We start from the raw sequence: 14,291 nt of genomic DNA, 5'->3' as shown, positions 1-14,291 counted from the left end.
AAAAGAATTCTGTAGTTTAAGTTATCCAGCCTGCCATATTTTGTCTTAGCAGCCGATAGCAGGCTAATACAATTGCCTAAACTGAGTTTGCTGTCTTGTACTTTGCAAGTCTCTGTTTCTGTCATATATTACTTGGAAATCATCTACTTAATATGTTTTTGCCACTGAACTAAAACTATCACAAAAGAAAGTAATTCGTCATCCTCTACAATGCCTAAGAATAACATAAAGCCCAAGAAATGAATGACATAGAATCTATGCACATGAAACCACATAAACCCAAGTTAGTTAAAAATAAATTAAATCAGAACTTCAACTTTTCAGACAAGCCACGTTTCAAATGCTTACTGTCTACGTATCTAGTGATTGCACAGGGGACACTACAAATTGTAGAGTATCTCCATTGTTGCAGGAAGTTCTACGGGGCAGTTCTGGCATAAATAATCCCTGGGGGAAATTCAAGGAGGGATTCAAGAGAGACAAAAAGGCCAAGTGAGGAGTATCACACACCAGAGTCTGGGAGGGGAACGGCAGCTAGCTGCTGTTCTGGTGTGAGGTGGGAAGAGGTCAGGGTCATGTGAGGACTGAGGTCCTGATGCAGAGGCTCGAGTTTATTGTGGCTGTGAAGGAATCCAAGCAGAGAAGTGTCTAGCCAGAATTGCATTTCAGATACATTTCCCTGTGGGGAGTGAGAAGCCTGGTGGCAGGGATAACAATTAGGGGTTGTTGAAAGTCTATTGAGAGGAACCAGAATCAAGGGAAGGTTGGGACCGATGGAGCTGGGGAAAGATGCTGAAGGCAAGGGCTGATTGGACGCAGGGTGAAAAGGTGGGTGGAGTCCAGAGGCCTCTTGGAGCTGTGGATGATAGTGCCACCAACCGAGACTAGACAGAGAAGGTAGGACTAAGACGGGGAAAGCAGACAGGGAGAGACACTAGGACTCAATTCTGCACACATTCAGTTTGAGGTATTTGTGGACCACAGTGATATGGCAGGCTCTGAAAAGAAGGCTGGGTGGCAGTTTTGATGTGGAAGTCACCAGCAAAACTGGGTTGTACAGGCAAGAGGGCCAAGGCCAAAGTTCATGCAAGATCACTGAGGGCTGAGCAGAGGAGAGGCTGGTGGGGAACATGAAGAACACATCAGCATGTCCTACTATGAGGTTACAAACTGTTTTCAAACTCATGTCTTCTTTATATCCATCCCACCTGCAGCAGTTAAAACAGATTTTCAAGTTGCCATGTAAGGTTTGCTTGTTTGTTTCTGGCATCAAACAAGCTCCCTGAAGTCTGAACAGGAGCAGACTGGTGTGGCATCTTTCCAACGTGATGTGTGAATGCAGAGTGCATTCTCTGAGGCCCTGTCTGTCTTGGCTGCCCAGAGGGAGAGAGATGATACTCATAAACCACCCATATAATCACAGAGAAAGCCATTTGACTTTTTTTTTTTTTTTAGTCTCTGTAGCTCAAACCTAGAAATGGATCTTTCCCTAAAATAGGAGAGATTTCAGACCCATCAGGTGGGCTCTTGAGCAAATCTCTTCCAAGTGGTGGCTCCTTGAAATGGGGGAAACAGCAATTCCTGTTTGCTGCAAAGGGGACTAAATATGGTGGAAGACTCTCGGCCTGAATTTCAATCAGGATGTTAACAATGATACGAGTTAACAACCAGAAAATACTTTCCTGAGGCTATAACTTATTTCTCAATACCCATTCTGTTTAATTTCAATTACAGTTGTTGTTTTTTTTTTTTAGAATAAGAGTCATAAACCTGCCAGGTAACTCAGAAACTACCATACAGTCCTCCTTTCTCGGTAGCCTTTCTACTTCTCCCTCTCCAAAGCAGAATTTAATTCGCTTGTTATTTATTAGTACTTACTGATTTCGTCCACCTTCTTAAGAAATTTCTGCAAGTCTTCGTCTTGATACTCAGCCATGGTGGAGCAGAGTCTCTAAGAGAAGCAGCATAAATTAGAAAATATATAATAAGACACTAAACAGAACTGTCAGGCTTATTAGCCTTCTAAGACGAAGAGCCGAGTGATTATTTTAAAGGCAGATTTGTGCTTATAAATGTCATGAATAATGGCCTCGATCTATTTCACTCTGGCTGCTGTTGAAGGGCCATGGGACACTCATTATTTGTGGCATTACTTCTGGAAAGCTGCCAGCCCTCTCTCCACTGGGAAAACTGTTTTGTAAATAAAGCCACAGTCAGCTGCAGCACGGAGACCAGAACAGCTGACAGGTCACCAGCGATAATGGAGGATGCTAATGGCCAGGTCTGGTCCTACCAGGCTTGGATCTGGCAGGTGTCAGGTAATCAGAGACTGGACACTTTACATGTAAATGTCTACACTTGTTTACAATGTGTGCCATTGGCTTGTTTCTCAGGAGCAGAGGTACAAAACTGGCTGAAGGGATTAGAACTTGATACCAAGGTGCTTCTTGAATCTTCCCTATGCACCTGGGATTTATTTTGTTCTGGTATGAGGGCTTGAACTTAGGGCCTGGGTGCTATTCCTTAGATTTTTTCTGCTCAAGGCTGGCTCTCTATCATTTGAGTCACAGCTCCACTTCTGGCTTTTAGAGTTTAATGGGAGAAAAGAGTCTTACGGATGTTCTTTCCCTGGCTGGCTTTGACAGGCCAATCCTCAGATCTTAGCCTGCTGAGTAGCTAGGTTCACAAGGGTGTGAGCTTCCAGCGCCTGGCATACCACAGCTGTTTTTGAGAAGGATGGAGACCCTGGTGGTACCCAAAGCTTTGTCTGCACACCGCAGAGCTCATCCCTAATCTTGAAAACACATCCCTCTACCTTTGTCTTAGAGACTCTCAGTCCATGAGCCTGGGGGAGGGCCCAGGAATGTGTGCTTCCAACCTCCTCCTGGCGATTCACAGGTAGGCTTAGGGTAGCACACCTGTAGTGGGATTATGATGACCCGGCCAGGACTATGCTGAGAAGTTCTTTGCTCTAAGTCACAGTGTCCTTATCTCTTCCAACCGCAAGCTGTGTGACCTGGGCTAAGGTCACAGCTCCTCTGGGGCCTCAACCACGCTATGGAAAAGGGAAGTCTTGGGGATACACGGCCGGCCGGCACCAGGGGTGCCCTCATCTCAAGGCAAGCCTTGTGCGTGGCTGGGCCTCTTTTCTTCTCCAACAAGTGTCGTGAATGAACTGATCCAAGCCCACGAGGGCTTGGAAACCCAGGGACCGGGCCCACCACTCGGTTCGGGACCTGGGCGCACACGTCCGAGGGGCGCAGGGCAAGGTGACCCCGGGAAGTGCAGCCCGCTCGGCCCTGCACCCCCTCCACACCCGGGAGGGCGGCTCGCCCCGCCCCTCCCAAGGCCCCGCCCCTCCCAAGGCCCCGCCCCGGCCCCCAGGTCCGCCCTGCCTGGAGGCGGGGCCAATCGCGCCGTTGCTTAGCAACCGCTCCTCAGCGTCCCCCGGCCCCGTGTGCTCAATGGAGGATCCAGTTCCCAACCAATACCGTCCCATCCGTGGGGCCCCCCCAACGACGACGGCCGCTGCTCGGCTTTCGGGGCCGGAAAGAACCAGGTCCCAGAGAAACTTTTAGGGCCACCCCGCAGCACTGACCTGGAGCGCCCCGAGTTGGACCGGAAATGACGGCTGTAGGCGGGCTGGGCTGGGGAGAGGCGGGGCCAAAGGCCAGGGGGTGTGCCGTAACTATGGGGCGTGGCCAGGACAGAGGGGCGTGGCCAGGAACGTGGGAGGGGGAGCCCAGCCAAGCACACCACAGGGTTCAGGGCCAAGTTGGGGTCTAGAAAGAATTAAGGGAGCTGGAGAAGGCTGAAGCCAAGGATGGGGAGAGCCCAGAGGGCTGGAGGCTGGCGGCCTGGCTCCACTGTGCTTGGCCTGCTACAGTGACGATATCTAGGGATCTTGACTGAATGCACGTTATAGTCACTGTGATGTACAGCTGAAGTGTCATCTGCTGTGTGTTTTTACAGATAGGCAAGCATGTCAAGGGAAACAACAGGTTTTAAAAGCATTGCTGAGTTACACTTCGACTCTCTTTCAGGGAATACACCTTCGACTTGTGCCCAACCGAAATCCCTGGAATAGTATTTCAATTCCACTTTCCTTTTATGTCCTCAATAAGAATTGGAGAACCTGTGGTCACTTTCCACTGCAGAGTAAACCTGAGACTGAAGAGATCATCAGCTTCTGTCTCTTCTAACTGCGCACTGGGTGTCACCAGCCCCAGCCCTTTGCTTTGTCTCAAGGTCTTTTATAAGCCTACAAGAGATTCAACAACATCTCCCCTCACACACACCCTCGTGAGGAATAAGGGCCCTACCTTTGAGATTAAGCTGAGATTAAGGTACATGGCTGCTGGCGCTGCAACTGTCTTTGCCTTCCAGGCACTGGAGGAAGCTGAAGGAGGTTAGCTCTGTCTCTTCCTCTCCATTGCTTATCCCAGAACGTATGACCTTTCACAGCAATAGCAGGTAAAAGTCCTGCCTTTGCAGCTCACCTTGCTCCTTCCCTTCCTCCCTTGCTATCATTGAAGGTGCCCCTTCGGGACTCAGCCATAGACTGAGTCTGTGTGTCCTTTTGGGGGACAAGTCTTCCATTCTGGGGTTTGAACTCAGCACCTTGTCTTTGCTTGGCCAGGGCTTTTCCATTTGAGCCATGCCCCCAGCCCCTTTTGCTTCTAGTTAATTGTCAAGAGATAGTGCCTCATGATCTTTGCGCTGGCTAGCTAATCTTGGATCTTGACTCTCCTACCTTCCATGTAGCCACTCCATCTGGCTTGTTCTTGGAGGTAGAATCTTGATAACATTTTGCACATGCTGGCTTTGAACTGTGATCTTCCTATCCTCCCCCCCCCTTCCCCACTAAGTAGTTGGCATTATGAGCATGAGTGAGCAGACCTGAATTTCCATGCCTAACGAATGACAATTATCGGCCACAAGCATATTAGCATCCATGAGGTCAGGGGATGCTTGCTGAGGGCCACACCCTCTCCTGCACATGCATCATTTAATTTACTTCTCTTAGTAGCCCTCCAAGGGTTAACTCCATCTTTCCTCCAGAGACAATAGGAGAATTGCCCAATGAGATGTGAGTCCTGATTTGAGATCCAGCGACCCCATCGCAATGTCTCCCTTTCTGGGAGAGCTCTATGCTGGGAAGCCACTGCCCTTGCTTGGCTCTTTGCTGTGTAAATCTCCTGTCACCCGTCCATGTGCCCAACCCTCCAAAGGGGCGCACCCCCACTCTATTCACAAGCCAGCCTACTCCAGAAAGGTCTTTATTTGAAGACTTTCCCTGACAAGTAAAGGAAAGGTTGGGCCTTGAGTGCCAGAAGGGAAGGGTGCCGCCCACCCTGCCTAGAGTGGAGCTGCAGCGCCACCGTGTGGGATACTTGGCTATACCACCCAGTGTAACCTAAAGTAAAGGCTCTGCCATCTCACCCCCCCTCCCCCATTTATTTACTTCTGGCGTCACCTACTTCCTGTATGTACTTGGCAAAGTTCCCTCTAGGACTTCTGGGATTGCTCCTCTGGAGAATGAAATTATTCCAGTAATTTCAACAACTGAGGCTGGCTGGGCCAGCACTCTACTATTTGAGGCTCTCTGCTTGTTTTAGTTACCTATATAGCTTTGTTCAGCTGTTACTGAGTTCTGTTGTTATTCTTCTACTTTTTCCTGGGAGAATGTTCTAATTATCTGAAATTATAGGTGAGCATATTATCTTTGCCTTTTTGTACATCATCATCATCATCATCTTATTATTATTATTATTATTTATTTTGAACTCAGGGCTTCACACCTTACCAGGCAGCTGTTGTACTTGTTCAGGGCAAAACCATGACTAGCTGGATATATATATATATATATATATATATATATATATATATATATATATATATATATATATATGTACATACATACGTATATATAGCTGAATATATATATATACATATATATATACATATATATATATATATATATATATATATATATATATATATATACACATATAGCTGTAGGGCCTGGGAGCTGTCCTTGATACCACTTGAGTCACAGCACCACTTCCAGTTTTCTGGAAGGACTTTCCTGCCTGGGCTGGCTTTGACCCATGATTCTCAGATCTCAGCCTCCTGAGTAGCTAGGATTACAGGCTTGAGCCACCAGTGCCTGGCCAACACGCATTTTAGGAAGACAAAACATTCAGTCTACTTAGGAGGCTCAGACCTGTAGGATTGTGGTTCAAAGCCAGCCTTGTGGAAAACTCTGCTAGATTCTGTCTCCTATTTATTAACCAGCAAGCCTACTGGAGATGTGGCTCAAGTGGTAGAGCATCAGCCTTAAGCAAAATAAAATTATGTGTGTGTGAGTATATATATATATATATATATATATATACATATATATATATATATATATATATATATGAGAGAGAGAGAGAGAGAGAGAGAGAGAGAGAGAGAGAGAGAGGAGCTCAAGGCCCTGAGTTCAATCTCTGGTACTGGCACAAAATGAAACCAAACCAAACCAGAACCCCAACCCCAACCCCATAAAGTCCATAACAAGAGGGCAGCACATGTTTTGGAATTAGCATCTGGTACTAACTCCACCTTGATGGTTACTATTACAACCTGCTGCTTTTCACATGTTAATTTCACTTATTGAAGAGGAAGTAGAATTACTCATTTGCTATTACCTTTTAAGAAGCTAACCCCATGGACGTCAGCAAAATGCAACATGGGAGGTTGGATCCTGGGGTTGGGAATTCCAGACTCCAAGCATGGTCCTTGATGAGGCTTGGTGCAGGCTCTGTCCTGTTTCCTGGGTATTGTTAGTAATGTCCTGAGCCTTCTCCCTGGGGTGGTACCCAGAAACTTCAGGTTGTTCTCAGAGGTTCACATACTACCACTTCTTCTACATTAGTAGGAGTTTCCATAAACATCCTCGTAGTGCAAGGAACATTCCAAACCCAAAAAAAGCTGCTACCAGAAGAAAGGAAAATTACCATCCCGCTCAATACATTGACCCAATGCAGATTTGTGGTGGGCATGGAAAGGTGGTATTTTGACTCAGGCATCCGGTGGCTTGTGTCTGTAATCTTAGCTATTTGAGGAGGTTGAGGTCTGAGGACTGAGGTTCGAAGCCAGCCTGGGATTAAAAGTCTATGGGAGTCCCATCTCCTATACAATCAGTGGATCAAATGCAAGGGCCAAAAAAGAGGCAAAAAAAGAGATAATTTTTTTTGGGGGGGGTTCCGGTCGTGGGCCTGAACTCTGTGCCTGGACGCTGTCTCTCAGCTCTTCAGCTCAAGGCGAGCGCTCTACCACTTGAGCCACAGCGCCACTTCTGGCTTTTTTCTTTTTGCTTATGTGGTGCTGAGGAATCAAACCCAGGGCCTCAGGCATGCAAGGCAAGAGCTCTACCACTGAGCTACCTTCCCAGCCCAAGAGATAATATTTTGAAGTGTCTGGTACATTGGGTTGCTAGCCTTCAAAGTTCCTGTAACAGTGATAAGTATTGTCATATCATTATTCTTACTTGGAAAGTGTATTCTGTACACTTCAAGGTTCCAAATCAGTGCTGGGCAGCATTTCCTCCTTTGGAGTTCAGTGGATGCAGACGGCTCAGTCCAGGAATGATTCAGAACACTTTTCTCAGTCCCCAGGGAAGACGGTAGCTTCCATCCACAAGGCCAGCTTGGGGTAAGGCCTGGTCTTCCTGTGATTCTCAGGATGGCCACTGGGTGGCAGCTTTTGCTCGGTCTGTGCCCTTCCCAGCTAGGCCTCAGACATGAAGTACTCTTTAGGTGTTTCTCCTTACACCCCATGTCTGTAGAGACCCCAGGTATTCTGGGGCTGGAGGTGTGTGTGGGGGGGTAGATGCATGCAGAGGGTGTCCGTGATGTATCAGGGTGGCAGAGAAATCATGTTAACTCTGAGGCATGAATCCCCACCTCCCTCCTTCCCCTTCCCTCCCCACCAAAGATTGGTAAGCGTTGGCAAGAGGCTGAGTGTATTTTTTGGTGATCAGATTTGGTAGGAGACCCCAGTGGGCATGAGTTATTTTCTGGCTATTCTGGAAACGCAGGCATTTTTATGGAGAGCTACCCCTACCCCACCCTACCCCTTACTCCAGTAGCCACATAAGTATGGTCTGAACTAACAGGGTAGACACATGGCTTGTACATTGCCCGTTGTGGAATGGCCTTGCTTCTTATTTCTGTGAGATGTTAGGCAAGTTACCAAGGCTCTCTATGCCACCATTTCCTATGTAGAAAATGGGGTGATAGTGTGTACTATCTAGGATACAATTAAATGAGTGAACATTTGTAAATGCTTAGATCATTCCTCCCAGAGGAAGTGTTAGCAGAAACACTACAGAAAATCCAACTGTCAATGTGGGGAGTAATTTTTGGGGGCTATCTACATTGCTTTGTCATATTGCATTTAGCATCAATTTAAGTCCCATAGCCTATTTGATTTGGTGTTATTAGAATGCATTTCACTGCTAAGCCTCCATCCTTGGGCTTTGTCACTTGGATTTTCAGGAGGTCACACCTGTCCCTAGGAGAGGACTAGATATCCTCTCTGAGGCTGTCTTTCTCAGCTGGCCTCAAGAGCTATTTTTTTTTTGTCAGTCGTAGGACTTGAACTCTGGGCCTGGGTGCTGTCCCTGAGCTCTTCAGCTCAAGGCTAGCACTCTACCACTTGAGCCACAGTGCCACTCTGGCCTTTTCTGTGTATGTAGTACTGAGGATCGAACCTGGAGGTTCATACAAGCTAGGCAAGCACTCTACCACCAGGCTCCATTCCCAGCCCCCTCAAAGGCTCCTTTGAAAGTCCTGTGTTCTGTGTGTGGGGTGAATTCTCTCTCGGGGAGAATTGTCAGAAATTCCTGTGACACTGAGCATTTTCAGCCCCACTCAGGGGCGGGGTGGAGGAAGACAAGGACGGAGAGACAGGTGGCCAACATTTAATCTTCATCTAATTAAACTCCATGCCTGAACCCCATTTACTTATTTATTTATTCTGGAAATTCTCCCAGAGATAGAGCTGCCTGTGATTTTCTTTCCTGGGTTTGGGGCTCCGTTCTCTTCTCTTCCGAATCCATATTCACTTCCACATGATTTTTCTCCAAGTCTTGTGTGTTTCTTCTCTTGACCTTCTGTGGTCTGCTACCCAGCCAGCAGCCAGAGCGGTCATTGGGAAAACTCACGTCAGATGTAGGCTCACAAAATTTCCCTTGACTTTCCATTGCATCTCAAGAAATGGGAGATGTCCTAACAGTGCTCTCTCCAGACTCCACATGATGTATCGAGCTCACCAATACCGTTGGTCCCCTCCTGTCTTTACTCTGTCTCACCCCCTTATTGGCTCTCTGCTCCAGTAAAGAGCTATTCCATGAAGTCCCTTCTCCAGTGCCTTTGTCCTTCTCTTCCCTCTGCTTGGAGTACTTTCCTTCCCATGTTTACACGCTTCCATCCCTCCCTCCTCTCAAGTCACGGCTCCAATGTCATCCTTCAGAGACCACTACCCCACTCTCTTCCTTAATCCTTGGATCTTGTCCACAGTGCTGTCCATTCCCCTGGGCCAGACAGGACAGGTAAATAATGCCTTGCTAACAAGAGCTCCAAATGAAGTGCTCAAAGTGTCAGGGCTGTCTAGCAGGTACTGGCTGGAGTTAGTTGTCCAACTATTATTTGTATATGTAGTCTTTGCTATGTATTATTTAATAACATTCGTTATATTCATATTACCACCTATTACTATGGCCTGTGACCTGGCAGGGTTTTTAATGGCTGGCTCTGCTTCTATTATGTGGAAACACCAAGCAAGGCTGCATCTCTCTCATCCTGGCCTGGGGGTGCCATCTTGGAAGTATTTACCCCCTGTGGAATTTCACACGAGCTACACTGTTTTAGTGTTTATCTAGACTTAAAGTGATGGGTCAAATATTTGTGATGCAGATTGTGTGCCCTTTCTGCATCCAATACATGTGAATAGCGTGCACACACACACACACATATACACACACACAGAAAATTAGACAACATTCTTCTAGTGCTCAGAAACATACGCTGGATTAAACGCTCCAACTGGATTCCACAAAGGCACTCCAGCCATTGGCAGAGGCGTGAAGTTCTAAGTGATCTTTTTATGGTTTTACTTCATCTCACTTGTTTGTGGAAGTGAACATGTGAACTCCTTTGGTTGGGAACTATATCCATGGCTCAGTCATACCTGCCTTTAAGCAGGAATGGTTGTGAATAGCCCTAAAGACAAGCACAAGGAGTTTAGTTCTTGCATATAGCTTCCATGCGAGGGTGGGTTTTGCCCATTGCTGTATCCTCAGCCTCTTGGAGATGCTCAGTACTTCCTGTCATCTGGAGGAAGGAGGTTCTGGAGGCAAGGCCTCATGGGTGAGTGGAGAGGGCCAGAATTTCTTGCTTTATCCAATTTTTGCTAAGCAATGTGATTTGTGTCTCCTTCCCTGCCCCTCCCCCCAAACCATTTGCAGTTGGACCTCTGACCCCACAGATGCAGGTGGCTGTGTATCATTAGCACAGGCACCGAGGACGCAAAGTGATGGTGGTGTCACCCTCAGATTAGAACACTGGAAAGGGTATCCTTGAGGGTGGGTACTTGCCCTTGGAGCTTACTTGGCTACCCACGTCCTGGCCCTGTAGCCAGGTCTCTGTCAAGAACTCTGGATCCCATAGCACAGGGGGCAATTCCAGCAGTATTGTCTGCTTCTTCCTGAGTACCACAGGCAAGAGAATTCTGTGCCAAGGCCTGGTTTTCATGCTACCTAGCTCAGAGACAACCTCTAGGGGCTGAGTTGGGGCATTTGAATGCAGTCAGGCAGAGCAGAGCAATAGAAGAAAGGTACTAGCTGCATGCCGGTGGTTCACACCTGTAATCCTAGCTACTTGGGAGGCTTGAGATCTGAAGATTGTGATTCTGAGAGACTTTTATCCCCAATTAACCACCAGAAAACTGGAAGTGGTGCTGTGGTTCAAAGTGGTAGATTGCTAGCCTTAAGTGAAAAAAGCTCAGGAAAGCACCCAAGTCCCTGAGTTCAAGTCTTACAACCACCACTGCCACCACCACCATCACCACCACCACCAGACAACAAAAAGAAACATGCTTCTCATGTCTAAGAGCCTCTGTGTCTATCTCAGCATTGTGAACTGAAGCTCGGGTGTTGGCAATTATTACAACTGGACTTGTAGGACCCTTCAATGAGCCAAGAAAGCACCATGCTAGACTCGCATATCCATTGTCTTGTTCATTGACCAGGACTGATTCTCTCCCCCAGGTTACATCTAGTCTTCTCAAAGAGGAAGTAGATTCTTAAGAGGTGGTGGTATGGGGGGGTGGTTTGGAAGGGCAAGGATTCAGTCATTCTTCTAAGGATCAACTGGGAAATGGGAAAACCAGGATGTGAATGAAATCTTTCCCAATCTGATGTCCGGCCTTTCTAAATTAGGACTTGTTTATCAACCGATTAAAACAAATACAGAAATCTCCACTCAGGCTACCCACATTGAAGACATTGGGTTTCCCTGACCTTGCTTACAAGGTCAACACCATTAGCACAGACAGGTCTCCATTGGTTTTGCAGACCACATTCTCTCATGGAATGGAAAGAAATCCCAGTTGGACCAGCATTGCTTTTTTTCTTTTTTTTTTCCTTTCAATTTTTATTGAACACAAGTATTCTGACAGAATGCAAAGTCAAAATTCTCAGTTAGTACTCAGTATTTACACCGGTGAGAATGGAAACAAAGGTGTTGTGGATGTTTTCACTTGGTAAAAAGGTTTTATAACAAGAGAGAAGGCCCCCGAAAGTACAGAATGCTGGGTAAGGGTCTTTGTTCATGGAGGTCTAAAAAAAAAAACCCACCAACCAGACAGACAGCCTAGGGTGAAACCCTGGGATGTGGGAGGTTCCATAGAAAAGCGTGAAGACAGAACTCCACTGGGAAAGCTGTAACTATATATACACCATGGGCCCTTCAGACTGGGAAACTCTGCTCATGGCACCCTAGTGGCCCTCCTGGAGAACTTGGCCTTGCCATTCTTTATGTGAATACATATGCATAACACACACACATACACACACACACACACACACACACACAACATCGAAACAAATGGAGTTGATCCCTCCTTTAAAAGCAAAAAGAAAGAAAGAAAGAAAACAAAAGGGAAACAAGAAGCTTGTATCTCTTAACATAAAAGATAGAACATCTCAAAAATGACGTGATTCCCTCTGATTTTAAGAGGAAGCATTGCGCTTTAAAAAAATAAAAGCTCATGCATGCCGAGGCAAACATAATATGTAACACAGGAGAGGCAGACCAAAGGGTGGGTGGGCAGTTTGGAGTCCTAGCCAGAGTTCTAGGACTTGTCTGCCCTGGGCCAGGCTATCTATGGGCTAACTATACCTCTTGTCTTTTAACCATCAGAACCCCCAATTCCTTTGCCTACACACAACCAACCAGTCGGAGGGAAACCATCTCCAGAAGGCATCGCATGGCCTTTGGCCTGGTTGGTCAGGCCACTGATATCACAAGGTGAGAAAGCGATTCCCCTGGTCAGCCTGGTGACCGGAAGAACCCCTCCATCATCACCACTAGGCCCTCCCTGCCTCAGGTGCCCACCTCTCCCGTTCTGCTCGGTGCTCGGAGAGGTCTTCACCTTCCTTTTTCCTGTGCATTTGAACGACTGATCCATGCAGACCCTAGAGTCACAGGGCTGTGTGTTCTGGAATCCTCCATTTCCATCCCCAGGAGCTGAGAAAAATGCAACATAACCCCACATTTAGCAAATGACAAGACCATTATTTTTCACAGTTTGAAATTATCATCTAGAATCGCCACGGATCAGAGTGCAGACATGTCGGGACATGGGGGAGGGGGCGTGGAGGCCGACTTGCCACCCTAGCCTCTTGCTGCGTGGTACCTTAGGAAAGGAACGAGAGCCCGAGGACCAACTTCGGTTGACTTCGCGTCCTCTTCTTCTTCGTCTTCTTTATTATCACCATCATTGTGGTCATCATCTCAATCCGTTTTTCACTTCCTCTGTCTTAAAGGCTTCAATTCCTTTTTAAGATTTATACTTTGTTTCCTGAATATGTGTTTTTTTTTTTTCTGAACTATCTGCTATACCTTTCCACAACCAAACTATGTTGAAAGTTTTATTTCAATACTATGACAAAAAACACGTTTCACACTAAAGTTCACGCATCCACAGTGCACAACAAGCTTGCAGTTCTAAAGTAGAATGAAAAACAAAAAAGCAAAATTTCTATACAAAGGGCTGGCTTTTCCCTCCTCCCCCCTCCCATCCCTCTTGAAGTTTCTGTATTTTTTTCCCCTCTTCACTTGATTTTCAATCCAGGAAAGTTGTGTTATGACTCCAGATAGTATTTTTTTTGTTTCCTTTTTCTGTTTGTTTGTTTTTAAACAAATGCTGCTTAAGTGAACAGAAGGCCAATGTTACTTCACTTCAACAGATTTCCAAAAAAAGACACTAATTCCCTGAAGTGTACATGCTCTTCTGCTCAAATCTAGATTCTGGGCTCAAAAGAAAATGGTATGTATATATTTTATTTGGCTTTCTACAAAAAAAAAAAAAAAAAGAGGGGGATGTTTGGGGTCAAAATGTGTGATCACCAAATACCAGCCCCAACTATACAATCTTTTCTGCTTCATTCAACAAAGCATTTGCGTGCCCATGAGTCAGTTCCTTCGTCCTAGACACAGGCAGGCGGCAGCTAATCAGAAAGTGGTCTAACCCCTGAAGGATCACCAAAAAGAACCAAAAGTCCAAAGGCAAAACAATGTCAGAATGAGATGGATTTCTACCTGAGTTGGACACAGGCAAAAACTGCAAATGAGGACAGGGAGGAAGAGCCGCCCAAATCAAAGTTGGCCCATGTTCATGAAATAAGGCTGCCTCTAGGCGATATTTGTTACTTAAAAAAAAAAAAAGGCAGTATTTTTTTTTACATGGACATTGAAACAGAGAACTGAAGTCAAACACATGTCAACTTGTAAACACTGGAAACAAAGTTGTCAGAAAGGAAAGAAGAGGGGGTGAAAAAAGGAAAGAAAAAGTAGCCAATGAAATCGGAATCCTGAAAATGGAGAACCCTTCCCCTCCCCGAGAATTTGCAATTTGGCATAATTATGAAATAATAAGCATCTACGTGGGAAATGAATTCAGCTAGAAAGGGTGACACACTTTGCATAAGGGAGAAATACAATGTGAACAGAAATGATAAC

General features: G+C 46.2%; 1 protein-coding gene across 2 annotated transcripts in view; it reads right to left on the bottom strand.

Moving 5' to 3' along the window:
* Positions 1–12,763, bottom strand: part of Ttc12 (tetratricopeptide repeat domain 12) — a 42,147-nt gene extending 29,384 nt beyond the window's left edge. The window contains exons 1-2 of one of the 2 annotated variants that reach the window (XM_042682886.1): positions 12,756–12,763; positions 12,008–12,015 (exon numbers count right to left, since the gene is read on the bottom strand). Coding sequence is in view for 1 of the 2 variants with exons in the window: in XM_042682883.1 (XP_042538817.1) it covers positions 1,879–1,936 (58 nt within the window). In the remaining variant the exon portion in view is untranslated. Of the gene's footprint in view, positions 1–1,878; positions 1,952–3,598; positions 3,633–12,007; positions 12,016–12,755 lie in introns of those variants that run through there. The other variant, XM_042682883.1, reaches the window with a different exon arrangement.
* Between the last annotated feature and the right edge of the window lie 1,528 nt (positions 12,764–14,291).

The sequence above is a fragment of the Dipodomys spectabilis genome, unplaced genomic scaffold, assembly GCF_019054845.1.
Source record: "Dipodomys spectabilis isolate Male_0828 unplaced genomic scaffold, ASM1905484v1 ptg000076l, whole genome shotgun sequence".
Taxonomy (NCBI): Eukaryota; Metazoa; Chordata; class Mammalia; order Rodentia; family Heteromyidae; genus Dipodomys; species Dipodomys spectabilis.
Note: the sequence above shows the minus strand (reverse complement) of the source record. Positions and strands in the feature narration are given on the sequence as shown.